The sequence below is a fragment of the Boleophthalmus pectinirostris genome, unplaced genomic scaffold, assembly GCF_026225935.1.
Source record: "Boleophthalmus pectinirostris isolate CB_2022bp ecotype Guang Dong unplaced genomic scaffold, ASM2622593v1 HiC_scaffold_5, whole genome shotgun sequence".
NCBI lineage: Eukaryota > Metazoa > Chordata > Actinopteri > Gobiiformes > Gobiidae > Boleophthalmus > Boleophthalmus pectinirostris.
Window position 1 is genome coordinate 7,657,360 of NW_026571404.1, and position 19,882 is coordinate 7,677,241.

The 19,882-nt window shown below is 40.5% G+C and overlaps 1 protein-coding gene across 1 annotated transcript in view; it reads right to left on the reverse strand.

Annotated features, from left to right (window-relative positions):
• Nucleotides 1-19,882, reverse strand: part of LOC110175781 (adhesion G protein-coupled receptor A3) — an 820,856-nt gene that overhangs the window by 141,400 nt on the left and 659,574 nt on the right. The window contains exon 15 of the mRNA XM_055162785.1: nucleotides 5,372-5,499. Within this exon, the coding sequence (XP_055018760.1) occupies nucleotides 5,372-5,499 (128 nt within the window). The remainder of the gene's footprint in view (nucleotides 1-5,371; nucleotides 5,500-19,882) is intronic.

Here is a 19,882-nt window from a genome sequence, read left to right on the forward strand (position 1 = left end):
CGGGGTCAGCCCATTGGTCCTACAGCCCAATAATCCAGGACTAAACCAGGTCTAAACCAGGACTGAACCTACACCATGTCATTAGTGGATTATAAATATATCCACGCTGCAACCGCAGAGCCAATCACCAGGACTGGACCAGGATTGAACCAGGTCTAAACCAGCACTAAACCAGGTCTAAACCAGGAATAACCAGTGTCATTAACATAAATATATACACAACTGCCGAACCAGTCACCAGGACTAAACCAAGACTAAACTAGGACTAAACCATGTCTACACCAGCTATGAACCAGGAATGAATCAGGGCTTAACCAGGTCTAAACCAGGACTAAACCAGGACTGAACCAGGACTGAGCCAAAACTAAACCAGTGTCATTAATATAAATATATACATGCCACAACTGCAGAACCGGTCACCAGGACTAAACCAGGACTGGACCATGTTTGAAGCAGGACTAAACCATGACCAAACCAGGACTAAACCAGGACTAAACCAGGAGCACAGCTGTCGGGCTGATTGCCTCCGCTGATGGTTTTATGTAATAAAAACACCAAAGTCTGTCTCTGTCTGGTCCATCTTTCCGGGGAAAAACGGGAATTGAACAGACGTCCTGGATGCACGTCAGGTATTTCACTCCCGTTCATCTTTCATTTGATTCACCTGACCTGCCCATGTGTAATCACTACCCGCCCACATACTCACCTGTAAAATTCAAAAACATTAAAACCTGCACGTTTCAGCAACTATTTGCGGTACCCGTTGAGTATTTGACCCGGTGCAGGACTCTGTCTCACAGTGGATTGAGTGCAGAGTTTTGATACTTTGTTGTGGCATCATTCTGGGGGTGTTCTACATGTAAATCTATGGCTGAAAATCCATCTGTTACTGTGGCCTGTCTGCCAGTCTTCACAGCAAATAATTTCAATACGGATTCCAAAACTTATTTACACTTTAAAAGAAAACTGGTGCAGTGTCTCCATTAATTTCTCCATTGAAATTAATGGGATCCCCCTTTAACCAAAAGAGCTACCATACAAACGTGTGGTGTAGTAGATTTAGAGGCAAAAGTGCTAAGTCCTAAACTTAAGCCCTGATCTTGAGTGTCCATGTAAAGCTGTTGCGTAATAATGAGGCCAGGATCCTTTTGGAATGTCGTCACCTCTTAAGACATAAATGTAGTAAATCTCCTCTGCACAGCGCTGGCCTATTCCAACATGTCTCTATTTAGATGTGCTGGTTTTTCCGACAGGTCATATGTGTGTTTTGGGCTGCGAGAGCGTCGTCTCATTGAGCAGACGCAATGAACTTGATTGGTTATTTATTTAGGCGATATTGTGTTCTCCGCAGATCTCCTACATGATGAAATGGTCGTCCCACCTACACGTCAGGCTCAGAGTCTAGTCAATGGAGGGAAAGCGGGGTTAGTGAGTTAATATTTGGGATTGCTAAATTCAGGCCAAATTGGAGTGGTCTTATCGGAACCGGGCGTTTTTTGAAATGATTGCAAAAGAAATGTTTGAGCGCCGCTACAGGCAGTCGTGGCTCCAATGTCAACAAAAAATAAAGAGCCTGCGAGCCAAACACAAGGAGGATAAAGACTCAAACAAACGACGCGTCCATGGATGTGTAACCTGTCCATTTTATGAAGAACTGGACCATATTTTGGGAGACAAGCCCAGCGTTTATATCCAGGCTGGTGCCACCTAGTGCCTTCACTCAATTTCATTTCTCTCCAGCGACTAGGTCAGGAATTGGAAGCCCCGGAAGTTGTAGACCGCATACCGAGCAATCAGCGAAGAGCTGTGAAGCCATGAGCGCCTGTCTGGGTCCCTTTGTGGTACAGCACAACAGTAAACAAAGCGGTCGAGATGGATGTAGACGAAGACAGACATTCTGTGTTGGTGACGATTCCAGAGATCGAGGATTTAAAGCCGGAACAAAGAGAATATTTGGTGAATTTTATCAAGGGGAAAGACGTTATTGCCCTTCTTCCTACAGGATTTGGGAAAAACTTAATATCCCAGTTAGTCCTGTTAGTGGTGCTTTACGTACGTCATGACCATCAAGTGAACAAATCCTAATGCTGCAAGGTCAGACAGTTTCCATGAAGTGAAACCAGCTGATGAACCAGGCTACAGTGTTTATGCGACTTCCATAAACACTCAGCACGCTCGGTGTGTGTGAAGTCTTCGTGTCCTCCGATGCTCATGCGGGACACTTTTCGGGCATTTAAAGTTCACACTGGAGATCACATACAAGTCACATTTAATTGGAAATGTGAACAACCTGGCAAAATAATCGGATTTCACACAAAAAATCCAAAGTGAGCATGAAGCGCTGCAGTCTGAACATAGCCTTAGACGACTGCGGCATGTCGGAATAGCAGCATGTAACCCATTTTAACTACACCCTCAGACAACATTTTTGCTTTTGACAACTGTCTCTGTTTAAATTTGGAAATAAAAACACACGTACATTGCTTGAAATCATTTTCCAGCTCTTTTTAAATTATGTAATCACAGCATATAAACACATGACCTGCTTTTTTTTTTTACTAAATATGTCGTCTTTCGTACACCTCCAAGGTAAACGCACCGGTTATATTCCTTTATATTTTCTCATATTCCTTTTTTGTAATTTCCCATGCGTTTTCCGTTGCTGACACAAGCAAATAAGTGCAAAAACGAGATTTGAACCAACTGAGCAGAACAACAATAACAGAATATAGACGGAGAAAATGCATTGTCCTCCTGACTGTTCCTGAGGCCACTGTGAGCCCAGGGCCGCCCTCCGGTGATGCTGCTGACACAGACACAGGCACAGGACAGGGGAAAGTACAGCTCTCACAAATAATGAGCGCTTCTGAACAAATAACTCAGACGCAGTTTTTGTGCCAAACATGTCACAGTGTACAATGTTTTTTTTCATCGTAAACATGTTTGTGTAATCCAGCGTTTAAGCTCTAGAAGTGCATCTCTTCACCACACATCTACACGTTTAGCCTTACACAAAGGTCCCATTATATCACAACTGATACGTTACAGTGACGTCATGCTGGGGGTGTTCTGAATGTATGTGTATGGCAGAATTTTCAGAAGTTACGCAATGCACACATTAGCAAACACAGCCAAAGTTCACAGATTTCACAGAGATAATTTGCTTGCTCACAGTTAATATCTACGCGTGCAAAATAATACAAAACACCAGAATACATTTTATCATGTGAGTGTATGATGGGACTATTCTGATGCCATACTAGGGCTGTCGCGATAACCTCAAAAATGAATCACCGCAGTACTAAGAGGCCCAGCGCGGTGCATGTTGGGTGATCACCGCACATGACCAACGTGACCTGACCCAGAGTCCTGCACGGGTCCATTTTTAGACCCGCACCCACCAGGGCCCGTTAACATTCCACCCGTTACCTGCCCGTGGCCGTGATAACCCAGGACTAACCCAGTTCTCTCTCTCATAAGTCCGCGGGTACCCGACCTGGTCCAGGACTCTGACCCGACCTGGTCCAGGACTCTGACCCGACCTGGTCCAGGACTCTGACCCGAGCGGCCACAGTGAGAGCTGGAGAGATGCAGCGGCACTTGTTCCAAAGTCGAATGTTACTTTTCCCATGCTACACACGCTATATCCGCAAGACAACAAAGGTGCATGTGCATCTGCGCAACAAGAGCATCATCGGAGAGAGTTTTCAGAGCCGATGGAAATATTGTAACTCCAGGGGATCACCGTGGTATCACCGTATACCGTGGTGTTGAGCTGCTATACCACACCGCAGGAGAAATTCCCTAACGGCGACAGTCCTATGCCATACTAAACAAGCAACTAAACTATAGGCGAGTTTCATTGTTGACAAAAGCGCGTGTTGCATGCTGAGAAATATTTTGGTCGGCAGCAAGAAACACGGTAGCGGTCAAACACAGTGCGTATCCTCGTGTATTTTTCCCCAATAATGGTAAATTCCTGCTGCATTATCGGATGCACAAATAAAAGCACGGAAGAAGGATAATGTCTTTTTCGTATTCCGAGTGAAAAGAACCGCTCACGGCGAATTAAATGGCTTTCAAACATTCGCAGAGCAAACGTAGAAGATCCTAGCAAACCGTGGACTCCAACAAGTTCAGACCGCGTATGTTGGGCCCATTTCTTGACAGGTTTGTGCATTTCTGTTAAATAAATTATTTTAATGTGTAATTTCAATACATTTTAAGGCGAAATGTGATCTGAATCATCCGGACTACACACCGCAACTGAATTTGGGACACAAATACCAGAAAAACAAGGTCACGCTCAAACGATTGCTGAATCGCTTCGAAAGACAAAACAAACAATTCCGTAGCGACGTAGCAACAGTTTCTGATAAATCCCAGGATGAAATTACCACATGTACTTCTTCACATCCGATCCTAACTCAGAATTCACAATTTCTCACCAAAACTCAGAGCCACAAACCAGCTTGAACGAACCTACTGAAAAGAGTGTTCAGACCGATGGAAATGGAATACAAAAAAGACATTTTCCTTCTTCCGTGCTTCTATTTGTGCATCCGATAATGCAGCAGGAATTTACCATTATCGGGGACAAATACACAAGGTTACGCACTGTGTTTGACGCTACCGTGTTTCTTGCCGCCGACTAAAATATTTCCCAGCATGCAACGCGCGCTTTTAACAATGACGTCAGCTGAAACTCGCCTATAGAACTCTAACAAAATAATTTAGTAAAATCTACCAAAAAATACTCTTGGTGATATATCGATATAGCACTCCCCAATACTGATATTGTATCATCACATTAAATGATACGATATATCGGTATTTTTGCACACCCCTACTTACAACTGTATTTGACCTGTCTGCAAACCTATGCATCACCAACTATCTTGTCTCAAAAGTGACTCATGTGAGCTTTAATCCACGTTATAATGTTACCTCATCAGAAACATTCCGGGAGTTGTGTGCGTCATGTTTGAGTAATCCTTTAATATAAGTCTGTCTGCATCTCCAAAATGCTCTTTTCTGCCGTACAATGTCATCAAATCCTAGTTTTCAAGTTCCTTTTACCTTTAGTTCAGTAGAGATTGGAGATTCCAGAGCTGAAATTATCCAAATAACTCTAGTGAATGTGTATGGGTTTTAAAAACACAACTCCAGGTCTGTTTGTGACGAGGAAACAACATTATAACATAGATCAGAAAATACGAGCCACTTAAGATTGTCATTCCCTTCACCACGCTGCGCTGAAATGTAAATGGAGGGAAGAGAAACCATAATCTGACCTCGTCTTTATGTCAGATATTTCCATTTTTAGCTCATTGTGTCGAACATTAAACTTTCCAGCGCTGACGGGCCTTACCTGTGGTGCACGATGTAGGTGATGATGGAGGCGAAGAGGCAGAGGAGCATGACCGCAGTGCAGGCATAGACGACCGGGTGAAGGAACTCCCCGGGGTACTGCGGAAATGACAGCACCTTCTTCAGATCCTGGGAACAGAGAGAGGAGAGGAAGAGAAAGAGGAGAGGGGAAGAGAAAGACACATAGATCAGAGGAATGCCACCTGGACACGGCTTTAACCTACGGCTTGACATAAAGAGAGGACATAAAGGGCTGCGCTCTGATCGCTTTAGGTTACAGTTTATGGGTGAGGGCTCTGAGAAGGACTGAGATCTATTTACCCACCACTCAAGGGTTTGCTTTTCGGTATAGATTTAGTCTGTTTGATTGGCACAGACACAGATAGGAGCCTCTTTTACAAACACACACGTCTGGCACAAGAACACAAAACCACAATTTTTGCATATGTTTTGATGCGGTGGTCTGGGATATCGGGACAGAAGTGGGTCCAAGGGCGTAGGTTTGCATGAGGCGGTGGAGACATGTCACAGTCAATATCTGAGGAAGATAAAATAGTCCTTACCAATATTTGCCATTTTATTTTAACACGTTTTAGTTCACATTTTGTTTATTAGACGTTCTGAGATGTATTCAGTGATATGACGACAGGGTTAGAGTGATGTCATTTGTGGAGCCAGGAGCCTAAACTGAGGAAGCGACAGGACAGGACCAGCACCCGAAGACGTCGGCTCGAGCAGATGCGAGTAAAGACGCTGCACCGCACTCTGAAAAACTTTTCAAAAGGAACTTACTTGGCTTCATCTTCAATTAAACTTGTCCTATAACAAGTCGCCGCAGAAAAAGAGCGACTATCTCCACAAGTGCACCTCCCAAACGGAGCCCTGTGGAAAAATGTTTGGACATGACCTCACAAATACCTCATCACTCATCAGCAAATGGAAATCTGTTACAAACTTCTACATCATTGTTATTCGCTAAAGAATCATCTTAGAAGGACAATGGACACAAACTGAAAAATGAAACCACCTCTCACTTATTTTAGACCTGCCCAGACTCTGTGTTTTTGGAAAGAATTCATAAAACATATACTGCTGATAATTGGGGTTGCTGATAATGTCCCCACCAAAGCTGAGACCAAACCTACACCCTTGAGTGGCACCCGGGCCGCCCACTCTCGCCCGAGGGTACAACAGTCCCCTCTGCTCGCACTCGCACTCACACAGAGCCTCAGTATCATTGTGTCTCTGTATCTCTTCATCCCAGCTCAGACTGACAGATCTAGACTCACTGATGTGACCTGCGAACACTGATTTTAGGCTTCTTTTCTAAAACATTCGGGGCCAACGTAAAGCGGCTCTAAGACCCTTTTACCCTTTCAGCTCAAACTACATTTTTATTCTCAAGCAACTTTGAGCAGTTTCACCTTCCTGTGTGAGGACTTGTTCATTCAAAAGATATATTAAGTTTCAAATTATTCATTGCTATGGCAACAGTGCTAGATTTTCATCACTCACGGCCCCACGGATCCTGTTCGTGCTGATTCAGCCACGGCCTCATCCTTATTTACCCTCATAAATATCTGTCTTACTATGAGTCCTCCTGATCCCACTTTAGCTGCAGTTCACTGTATACGTCTATAATGCCTCACTGTGGAACATTCCAGTCTGAGACAAGAACATAACAATGGCCCAACCAAAAATTTACCTAATACATCTTTAAACTCACCAAATATTCCACTTTCCTTCTCACCAAACATTCCTTTATCACTCAAATTGCCTTCAATAAAGCGGTGTTTTTTGGTTTTTTTTTTCTTTTCGGTTGATCCAGATTTTAAAAGTCACAAACCTTTGCAACTCAAGTCAATCATAAAATAAAGGTGGATTTGATCAAAATTGAACATTAATGAGGATATTTTATTGTTGACTGAGTGATCGTGTCTCTTTGAATAATTAGTATTACTCAAATTTTAAACAATGAAAAACAGTAATTGAAGCAGCAATAAAAGGATCCATAAGTCGCCTGTTTGGACATTAAAAGAGGCCCATTTCTTTCGCTTTCTTTTTCTGTCAGAACTGTATACTGCAGACCTACATGCAGATCGTGACAAAGGGACCCCAAACAAATATCTTGTGACCCACCTGAGCGTCATGACCCAGTGTTTGGGAAACAACGCACTAAAGCACTTTCTAATCTCATGGAGTTTACAAAAAGAAATTCAAATGCATAAAAGGTCTCAAGTATTTTAAACAGCCTGAAATCATAGACTTTATAAAGAAATGGACTAAGGAAGTGTGATGTCACCCATAGTTTTGGCTCCATTCAAATGAAGCAAGTCAAGGATAGAAGTTAGAGGAGCAAATCCAGAGCAGAGTTCCATATTTAGATAGACACATTAGGGATGTAATGATATCCGTTTCATGATATGCATCTGACTGTACGATATTTATTGCGATATTCTGGAGAGGCTAATATAATTGTAGATAAAACACTCTTTTTCTTTTAAAATACCTTGACAAGTTTTTGGTGTGAATTATTTCCGTCATAATCCCAAGAATTCAAGTAAAAAACATATCTCCTCATGTTTGCACTGAAATGAATCATAGGATATGTAGTTCCCGATATTCATAAGCTGTTGCTACTGTAAAACCATTCATTTAAGCAAACGTACTTGTAATTTGATATATTGTGACAGATTGTTACATCCCTAAGGTAGATAATAACTAGAAAAGCAGTCAGAGAGCGCAGACCTCCACCAAGGACTACCCCCATTTTTTATATAAATTGCGATAAAATCAGTCTTCTGGATCAGATCCGGATCAGCCTTTGGAATATGAAAGAGGATCCCACTGTCCATCCCTGAGTCAAATTTCATGGGGTTTGGTCAATAATTAACCGAGATATTGAGAAACAACATTTTTGGCCCCATTTACCACAATGTTAACTAAAATTTCAAAGTGATCCAGAATCCAGGATTTCTTCCGGATCACCCCCAAAATGAAATCAGTTCTTCCTTTTCACATTTCCAACAAATCCTGAAAATTTCATCAAAATCGGTCCATAACTTTTTGAGTTATGTTGCTAACAGACAAACAAACAAACAAACAAACAGACAAACGCCGGCAAAAACAAACAAATATTATCTATTTAACAAGTATTATCTATTTATCTTTCTATCTAAATATGGAACTCGGCTCCAAATTCGCCCCATAATTGCCAACCTTGACTTGCTTCATTTGACTGGAGCCAAACACTATGATTGACGTCATATCGGTTACTATTTGGAACTGCATAGCAACCACAGAGCCAATCCAGAGTGAGGCTGTTGAGGGTTATGCCGGCCTGCACCACCGCTGTAACAGGGCGCTTAACTACACTGTTAATGAAACCTGTGGGAGCAAAAGTCGTCTGATTTGTCTGTTATTAAAGTTCTTATTTTGATTTACAGACAAAAAAGTGAAATAAAAATGCTAGGATCATGTAGAGTGGGTTCAATATGAACACTTAAGACCAAAATGACAAGTCTCACAGCAGCAAATAAAGAGAGGGGCACCAGTTTTTCAATACAAAGTGAATTGGGGCCAGGGTTGATGGAGTCGGAAGCACGCCCATGCTCAATTCCAATTTGTAAGGCGGCTATGTCCATTTCTAAATACTTAAATGCATAGTATAGGAGACTTGTAAACTGCACAGTGAGACAATATGTATTTTTCTGTTCGGAGATCCAGCATGAAGCATAAATACAAACCGAAAAGTCTGTTCCAAATGAGCAGAAATAAGTCCTCTGCATTGACGCATTTGCACATTTACATTTGAGGCGTTTAGCTGACACGCCGTGCAGACAGGATGAGCTCCACAATAGCTTAAGCCTCCTCCACTGCCAACACGGAGGGACAATCACAACAAAAATGGAGAGAAGCTGAGTGAAAGGCAAGAATGAAGGCAAGTTAAGTCGCTTTCTGCGGCTTAAAGGACACATTGTTCACTAAGGCTCATTAAGCTCCTATCAAAATCTCAATGTGGGGCTGGCGTATCGTGACAGGTTAAATTTCAAAATACAGGGTTTAACTTTGTACTTTGTTAATTCAAATATTCAGGAAAATCCATCAGGAAACTGCAGTTCAAGGAGTTAACATGTTGTCTGCTATTGATAGTTTGCAGATGATTTCCTGGGAGTGTGAAGCTAACTGGAGGCACTGCTCTGTCTGAAGGTCTGTTACTCAAGTTAGACTTCAATCTGAGCTTCATTTTGTATTTTTTCTTGCGTTTTTAACTTTTGACGGTGTTGCATTGTGTCCCCATGCTGACTCTTGAACATCCCACCATAGGCATAGATGTACAACCCCCCCTACAGAGTGTCAATAGCATGAGACTGATCTGCGAGTACTAGGGGTGTAACGGTACATGTATTCGTGCCGAACCGTTTCTGTACAGGAAGTTCGACACTGTTAGCGCTGTGCTTTACTTTTTGAAAAGTTTTGTTCACTGTTTACAAGGAATTTTTTTTTTTTTTATAATATTTCATACATTTGTTGCTTATTTGAGAATATTTTATTTAACTTATTAGTATTACCAAGCAGCACTTTGCATTTATTTTATTTTCTCGTTTGTATAATGTTAAAACAAATAGTTGGTTTTGCATTTTGTTCCCATATGTACCAAAAATGAACCAAACCGTGACCTCAAAACCAAACCATGATTTTTGTGTACTGTTACACCAGAAGTGAGTACTGTTGGTATTCTGAGTACTACAGGAACTATGATGTTACTTTCATGCCAGCGGACAGCAGTAGTGTCTTGTCCATGGACACAATGGCAGAATGCAATAGTAAGAAAAGTGTGAAAACCTTTTGTGAGTAAAACTTCATGTTCTAGTTCCTTACAAACTGTGTATTGTAAATGGAGCTATTTGTGGAAGAAAAAAAAAAAAATGAGACTGAATGATTTTGTCTGTACAGTTTTTTGGCATTTTGATGGAAGAGAACCACGGGGAAACAAGGAAGCAACTGCTCGGGACAGACTATTTTATCTGTTCAAAGACGTTGTTAGATGAGAACCATATGGGAAACAAAACAAAACACAAAAGACTAAATGGTGGGAGCACAAAACATGTTCGACACCAATGACTCAAAATCATGCACAGGTCCTTTATCAGAATCCATGTCTATCATCTGTGAGTGATTATTATTTTTAACTTATTTATTTATAGTGAATACATTTCGCCACTCATCCAAGTAGCTTCTTCAGTTCTGACAGGGTTCTGTAAGTCACCGTTTTAGTTAAAGGTCCTATATTACACATAATGCACTCATATGAGCTTTAGGCCATGGAATGTCAAAAACACACCCCAAGTTGTGTTTTTGTTACTCAAACATGTATTTCATTCACACGTTTATTTATTTTTTTTATAATTTGTCAAGTTTGAGGGATTGGAAACCCAGCACATCCACAACAAGACAGACTTAACTAAATATAAAACTAACATGCATACAAAAAAAAATAATAATAATAATAAAAATAATAATTAATAAAAAAATAAAATATTAAAATTATAAAAATGTCACACATGTTTGAGTAATCCTTTTTTATTAGTCTGTCTACGTTTCCAAAGCTCGAAATGCTCTGTTCCACCTTCTGATGTCACGAAGTCTTAGTTTTCAAGATAACAGTTGCCTTTTACCTTTAGTTCATTACAGATTCCAATTTGGAAATTCCAAAGCAATTCCAGACCTGAAATCCTGGGTATGGATGTGGCGTATGAAGTTTAAAAACACAATAGAGCATTTCCTGTATGACCACATGACATCACAAGGTGGAGCAGGCAAGGCAAGGCAACACAAATTTATATGTAAAGTATAATTCGTACAAGTAATTCAAAGTGCTTTACAGCATAAGTAATACATTAAAATCAAAACATAAATAATCATCATAAAACTTAAAAAAAGAGAGAAGAACGCAGAATGAAAACCTTTTTGTCATACGCAGCTAAACAGAACCGTTTTGAGCCTGGATTTAAACAGAGTCAAAGTCCAGTCTGTCTCACATGTTCAGACTGTTCCAGGTTTTAGCTGCGTGAATCTGAAACTCTGACTCCTTGTGTTTAGTCGTGACTCTGGGCACCAGCAGGAGGCCGGTCCCTGAAGTCCTAAGAGTGCAGATGGTTCATATGGCACTAACATGTCACAGATGGACTTTGGTGTTAGGCCATGGAGAGACTTGTACAAGCAGAGAAGCTTTGAAGTCTCTGAGCCACAGGGGGCAGTGCAGAGACTTGAGCACGGGACGCATGTGCTCGTACTTTCTAGTTCGAGTCAGGACCTGAGCTGCAGCGTTCTGGATGTTCTGCAGCGTCTCACAACTCGTTTGGAGAGACCAGTGAGAAGACCATTACAGTATCTAACCTACTGGAGACAAACGCATGGATAAGTCTCTCCAAGTCTGCTTTAGACAGTAAACATTTGATTTTTGTTGCTGTTTTTTAGATGGTAAAAGGCTGCAGAGGTTATTGATTCGATGTGGCTGTTAAAGTTCAATGTTTGAGCTCATTATTACCCCAAAATTTCTAGCCTGATTTTTTGAGAGAGAGAGAGACTGAAGGTGACTGCTGACACTGCCTCTTTCTGTTCTGTTTCTGTGGGCCAAAGACTAGGACTTGTGTTTTGTCTGAGTTTAGCTGGAGAAAGTTGTTTCGCATCCACACACTGATTTGTTGGATGCAGTGGCAGAGTCAGTCCACTGATCCATAGCGCCCTGCTGCCAGTGAGACATCGATCTCAGTGTCGTCTGCATAGTTGTGGTAGGACACTGGCCTAACGGCAGCATGTAGAGCTTGAAGAAAAGGGGTTTGGTAGACTCTTATAAGTGTTTGGGAACTGTGTTTGATTCCTCTTTAAGGTTCAATAAGAACACTGAGCACATCGTCAAACGAGGACAGCAGCGGGTTTACTTGATGCGGAAGCTCATCTCTTTTAACGTGTCGTCTAACATTTTAAATAATTTTTATCATTCTTTTATTGAAAGTTTGTTTTATCTGTTGGTTTTATGGATTATCTGTGAAAGACAAGAACAGTCTGAACCAGATTGTAAAAGTTTGCAGCAAAATCAGTGGTGTTCAGATGGAGGATTTGGCCTCTGTGTGAAGACATCGGGTGTTACAAAAGACTAAGGCCATACTGAGCCAAACTAACCATGTTCTGCACTCACAGTTCGTGAAGATGCCCTCTGGGAGGCGCTATGTCACCCCACAGCAAAGGACTAACCGTTACGCCAAATCTTTTATTCCTTTTGCCATAAGGATTTTAAATGGAAAGTGAATTTGTTACTGTGTCCCTGATGCACTGAGGTTTGAACGTCTGGTGTCTGTCTTTCTTTTTCTTTATTATTTATATTTATAAATTGTGCGTGACCAGAGATGTGTGAACTGAATTGCCCTTTGGGATTAATAAAGTTGTTGATTGATTGATTGAGAGAGGAGCTCAGCCTAAATGTGCAGGGTTTGTGTGTTAAACACGTGTGAATGAAACAAAAACGCAAATCCAGGTCTGTTTGTGAAGACGAAACATTACAGCATAGATCCAAAAATAACATAATACAGGCTCTTTAAGTCCACAGAACTACCCTAAGGTGTGAACGGTCTGGACCACCCATTTCTGTTCGGAGATGGATTGCCTTTCGTGATTTCCTGTTTGTTGTGATGTCAATTGTTGGTCATGTTTCTAAATACAGATCCACCTTATCTCCGTGACCCTGCCCTGTCCGACTGCATCAGCGTCTGCTCCTCTGACCCTCTCAGTGGAGCCTGTCTACCAGAGGGGGCGCCACATTCACTCCACACTTCTAAATGTACAGATGTAATGAAAACAGAACAGCCAGCTTGGGACAGAGCAAGAGGAGATGGAGAAGAAGCTACAAGTAAGTGGAGTGAGGTACACAAAGGATTAAGCTAAACACTGCAGTCATTCTTCGTTTTTATTCTTTTGTAAGAGAATTTAAGGAGAGTGGTTTGACAGAAGGAAAGTTACATTTACTCAACTCCTTTACATTTACAAAAGTAGTTTTCAGGCACCATACTTTTAGTCTTTGAGTAAGAATGAGTATTGGATATTTAATACCATTTTACTGTGACCTGAGTAATTGAGATTTGAGGTTTGAGATCACTACGATATCACTGGGAAGTAATGGTATTTGAGTACCCTTTTTAAGTTATGGCGAGGAGAAAATTCAGTTTGTCGACTGGACAAAAGTGAGCTTGGATGAGCTGCGAAACGTCTTCAGCCAAACTAACTTTTGTCCAGTCGACAAACTGAATTTTCTCCTCGCCATAGATTCTGCCTGGACGACTGAGGGATTCTTCACACATCTCGAGAACTTTTTAAGTTATTCTACCCAATTCTAGTCAGGCTGGCAGCACCTTGTTCCTCTGCTCAATTTAATTTCTCTCCAGCGACAAGGTCAGGAATCAGAATACACTAGACGATTTACAAGAACCCGGGAGGTTGTAGATCGCGCACCGGCCAATCAGCGAAGAGCTGTGAAGCCATGACGTCAAACTCAACCTTTTGTGGTACAACACAACAGTAAACAAAACGGTCGAGATGGATGTAGACGAAGACAGACATTCTGTGTTGGCAACGATTCCCAAGATCGAGGATTTAAAGTCGGAACAAAGAGAATGTTTGGTGAATTTCATCAAGGGGAAAGACGTTATTGCCCTTCTTCCTACGGGGTTTGGTGCATTACATACAGCAGCGATTGGTTAAATAAAAATAGTACCCGCCTACCACTGAGCGAACGAATCCTAATGCTGCGAGGTCAGACGGTTTCCACGAAGTGAAACTGGCTGACGAATCGGGCTAACCCAACTCTAGCTGAATATTCACAATATTCACATGAAAAAAAAGCCCTAAGTTCTAGCACTGAACCTGGATTACTACCCTGTTACAAATTAAAATGTGGGTTTTCTATGCTACAGCTAAAAGATTCTAAAAACTGAAAATCTAATATTAAACCTGATGTTTTGTTTTGTTTCATTCACACATGTTTAAGACACAAACCCAGCACATTTAGGCTTAGCACTTCTTTTAAACACTCTGTTCCACCTTCCACTGTATTTTACAACTCCAAACGCCTTCACTGGAGTCATTTGGATCATTTCAGCTCTGGAATTGCCAATCTCTACTCAACAAAAGGTAAAAGGTCGCTGAAAAATACTACTTCAAGACATCACAAAGTGGAACACAGCATTTGGAGTTTTTGCGATGTAGACAGACTAATATAAAAGAGTTACTCAAACATGTGCAAATGAAACAAAACACAACTCCAGGTCTGTTTTTGAGGAGGTACCAACATTATAACACGTCTTAAAACTTGCAAGAATCCATTTTGTGTACTGTAGGATCCTTAATATTTCAATTTCAATTCGTCTTCTCTTTGGATTTGGTTAGCAATTAGATTACAAAGTACGAGCTTCTGCACTGCGTTCATTTACAAAGCTCAGATCTCGACTGTCTCATCAAACTTGAATCTGGCTTCGTCACAAATTCCAAAAGTTGAGAGAGAAAGATTTAACTGCAATTAGCTGACAACCGTAAAAATGCCTTTGCACTTCGAATCACAGCAGCCAACGCTTTTCAAAAACATCTTGGGAAGAAAGTAGCCCTTGAAGCGAGAGTCGAACATGCGGCGAAAATGTAAACATGGCCGCTTAATTTGTTGTGTACAGCTTTACAGCAAATTATGGAGTTTATTTGAGCGCCCGGAGAGATGTCGCAGAAGGACAATGTAAACCGGGGCTAATTACAGCCCAGTGAATCAATGCGGCGAGCGCGGAGTAAAGCACATGTCCCCGAGCTTTCTGCACCAAATCCTGCTCAAGAGAAGCTTTAAAGTCACTAATCTGCTTCATACATGCAAGTAAATAAGACTTCACACTGCGTCAGATCTGGCAACATAACCCCAATAAGTACTAACAAATAAGAGGTCAAAGTAAAGAGGGGACAAGCTCAAGCACTGCAAAAGAAAAAAAATTAAAACACTTTGAATTCCTGATATCTTGTTTTGAGAGGGAGTTGTACGGTTTTAGATGTGTGTGTGTATTTGGCATGCATTTTTTGGCTTGTTTTAAAGGTCTTATAATCAGTGTTGGGAAGGTAATCTGAATACTTTGGATTACTTGATACTGTCATGCTTTTTAAAACTAAATGAATGTAGCAAGCACATCCTGAAAATTCATGTTTGTTCTCTAAAAATTGGCCCTGGTTTAGTCCTGGTTTAGTCCTGGTTTAGTCCTGGTTTAGTCCTGGTTTAGTCCTGGTTTAGACCTGGTTTAGACCAGATTTTAGACCTGGTTTAGACCTGGTTTAGACCTGGTTTTAGTCCTGGTTTAGACCTGGTTTAGTCCTGGTTTAGACCAGATTTTAGACCTGGTTTAGACCTGGTTTAGACCTGGTTTAGTCCTGGTTTAGACCAGATTTTAGACCTGGTTTAGACCTGGTTTTAGTTCTAGTTTAGACCTGGTTTAGTCCTGGTTTAGACCTGGTTTAGTCCTGGTTTAGACCTGGTTTTAGTCCTAGTTTAGACCTGGTTTAGACCTGGTTTAGTCCTGGTTTAGTCCTGATTTAGTCCTGATTTAGTCCTGGTTTAGTCCTGCTTTAGTCCTTCTTTAGACCTGGTTTAGACCTGGTTTAGACCTGGTTTAGACCTGGTTTTAGTCCTAGTTTAGACCTGGTTTATACCTGGTTTAGACCTGGTTTAGTCCTGGTTTAGACCTGGTTTAGACCAGATTTTAGACCTGGTTTAGTCCTGGTTTAGACCTGGTTTTAGTCCTAGTTTAGACCTGGTTTAGACCTGGTTTAGACCTGGTTTAGTCCTGGTTTAGTCCTGGTTTAGACCAGATTTTAGACCTGGTTTAGACCTGGTTTTAGTTCTAGTTTAGACCTGGTTTAGTCCTGGTTTAGACCTGGTTTAGTCCTGGTTTAGACCTGGTTTTAGTCCTAGTTTAGACCTGGTTTAGACCTGGTTTAGTCCTGGTTTAGTCCTGATTTAGTCCTGATTTAGTCCTGGTTTAGTCCTGCTTTAGTCCTTCTTTAGACCTGGTTTAGACCTGGTTTAGTCCTGGTTTAGACCTGGTTTTAGTCCTAGTTTAGACCTGGTTTAGACCTGGTTTAGTCCTGGTTTAGACCTGGTTTTAGTCCTAGTTTAGACCTGGTTTAGACCTGGTTTAGACCTGGTTTAGTCCTGGTTTAGTCCTGGTTTAGTCCTGCTTTAGTCCTTCTTTAGACCTGGTTTAGTCCTGGTTTACCCCATAATGTGAAAACAGGAAAATATCGCTGTGTAATCCATTTATTTCAACAAAGTAACTGTAATCCAATTACCACTCACTGAAACAGTAACTGTAACTGAATACAGTTACTTATAATTTGTACTCTGATTACATAACTCTGGTACATGTAATCTGTTACTCCCCAACACTGCCTATATTACACAAAACTGACTGTTGTGAGCTTTAAATCATGTTAAAATGCTCCTACTTCCTCATAAACATATCAAGAGTTGTGTTTAGATTCATTCACATTTTTGAGTGATCCTTTATTATTACCATATTTTTCGGACAATAAGTCACACTTTTTGTCATGGTTTGGGTGTTTCCTGTGACTTATACTCCGGTGCAACTTATATATTAAAATGTACACACCGATAACCCCGAGAGGCTCTAGTTTTGTGTGTCAGTACCACTGTCACTTGGCTCTACTGCGCATGTCTCCTACAGAAAGAGCCTCTGTCCTGTCTGTATCATGTCAGTCGATCGCACCATTACTTCCGTACCACTGAAATGTTTTACTTTAAACAAACTTATAAAGACGACTGAGAAGACTGAACACAAATGCCGCCAAAAAGAAAATCATATTTTGCAGATTAGAAGCTGGAAATAGTGAAATCTGCAGCTGAAAACGACAATCGAGCAGCAGAAAGAAGTTTGCAGTGAGCGAGAAACTTATGACAACCGGGAGAATGCACCATGAAACTTTCCTGGAAAGCACTGGATGGATCGACAAAGCAACCGAAGGAAGGTCGAAATAAATTCTAATTGGAACTGATGCTGAGTTTGACGACAGCTACACAGAAGAGGAAGCGGCGCTCTGTTTACATCCAGAGGTTGCGAAATTGCTCAGAAGTGACACCGAGGATGAAGAACTGAATGGATTTAGTGATTTGGAGTGAGATGGAGAGTTTGATAAACTTGTTCTGTTCTGTTGTTTATGTTATAGTTTATCTGAAGAACTGTTCATATGTGACCTTAACAGTCTGTTGTTCTCTCTTCTATTGTTTTTACTAGAACTTGCCTTTCAAGTTGAACTGTCGGATCCTGGTCTGTGATTTTATAAAATAAATTTCCCCCAAAAAGTGTGACTTACATATGTTTTTTCTTTTTCATTACACATTTTTTGACAACTTATACTCCAGAGCGAATTATAGTCCAAAAAATATGGTGGTTTGTCGACATTTCCAAGCTCAAAATGCTCTGTACCACCTTGTGATGTCACATAATGGTAGCAGCAAAAGGAGAAATTCAATTTGTCAACTGGACAAAATTTTATTTGGTTGAATACGTTTCGCAGCTCATCCAAGCTGCCTGTTTAGTTCTGGTCAGACGCTGGTGGACACTTTCTTTTATCTGTTTGAAGGGAGGAGCTAACTACACTGAAACTACTCTAAAACACACACACACACCTACACACCTACTTGTTTAAATTTAGCAGCTACTTTTTACCTTTCATTCAGAGTTCAGTTGAGATTAGAAATTCCAGAGCTGAAATCACCAAAGTATTTAGTGAAGGTATTTGGAGTTTAAAAATACAGTGGAGTGTCTTCAGTTTCAGAAAAATCACAGCCTAAATATACAGGCTTTGTTCTCCACAGATCTGATTACTTTGGCTTGGTGGTGTCTTCTGCTCGTCTCCATGGAGATATATACGAGTTTAATGCTGTATTATGGACCATTCTAAGCAGTGAAATCACAACTCTATGGAGACAAACACAGGACAGACTCTCCTCCAGAAAGATTGCCATAAAAATACTGGACAAGAAACCATTCTCATTTCACCACTGCACTATTTTAGATAAATACAATCTGCTTAATTTTAATAATTTTGTTGGTTTAAAATGTGGATGTTTTATCTATAAAGTTTTGCATGGACTTGCTGCCGCTCCGTTACTGGATTTTATTAAAGTAAAGACCGTCAGTGGGAACTGCGAGGTCCCACACAGACGCTCCACATTCAGACAAAGTGTGTCTCAGTCAGAGGCACAAAATTTTGGAACAGTCTGCCACTATCAATAATAGAAACTCCAACACTTGCCACTTTCAAATCCTACTTGAAACAGTGGCTAAAGGAAAACCAGACTTGTGGACACTTTTATTGTATAACTGTCACTTGTTTTTTTTCTGTTAAATTTGTGTTGTTACCTGCCTCGGGACTACAGGGACTCTTGCTATAATTTGGCATATTTACACTGCAGTGTTATAGATGTTCATTTATATTAGGGGTGTCAAATTATCGCGTTAATTGAGATTAATTAATGACAGTCATATTTAGCGCGTTATGTTTTTTAATCACGTTAATCTCATTTTTAATCTCTAACTTTACTGTTTCTGTGTGCGAGTGGCCTTATTACAAAATCTGTTTTTATGTGTTGTTTGGACACAGTCCCGCACTGTGCAGTCCTGCTCCGCTCGCTCCAGCAAAGAACTGTAGCCTAATTTTTATTCCCGTTCTCACCGCATCTGCGATAAACCTGAACATGTATGATATGTGACAACATCGCAACACACACAGAACAGACTCACCATCAGCAGAACATCCCTCTGTCACAGAAAGAACATCTATATTCCACTGAGTCGTGTCCTTTAGTAGAAGCTGAACCGCATCGGCGCACAGGAGCATTTTTTATTTTTTTTTATTTTTCTTCGGTTAGTTTATGCAAATGAGCCATGCAGTTTTGAAGTTTTGTTTCTGTGGGACTTGCGCAAAACTGCGTTAAACACATGATAATGTCAAACAGGCTGATGTGGCTCTAGAGTGGTGATGGTTTATATGTTGTAAAGTTGAGTTTATTTATGCAGATTAATTATATAGTAATAATAATGATGATACTTATATAAAAACGTTAATGATAGTATGAAAATAATGTAATAATGAATTTAAATGAAAATACCTCAAGTTGAAGGCTTTTCTCAGCAATTTTTAGGTGAGATTAAAAAAGAGATGAATTAATTACAGATCATAATGAATTAATCTCTCAAGTTTTTTTAATCGCTTGACAGCACTAATTCATATGCACTGTCCCTATTAAATAAATAAATAAATAAATGGTAACACTTTATAATAACTACACCTTATTTAGCCTTAATAAAGAATGAATAAAGACTTAATTAATAATGATTCACGCTTAGTAACTACTTAATTACTACCTGAATTAGCACTTAACTTGCACTTAATTCACCTGTGCTGTAAA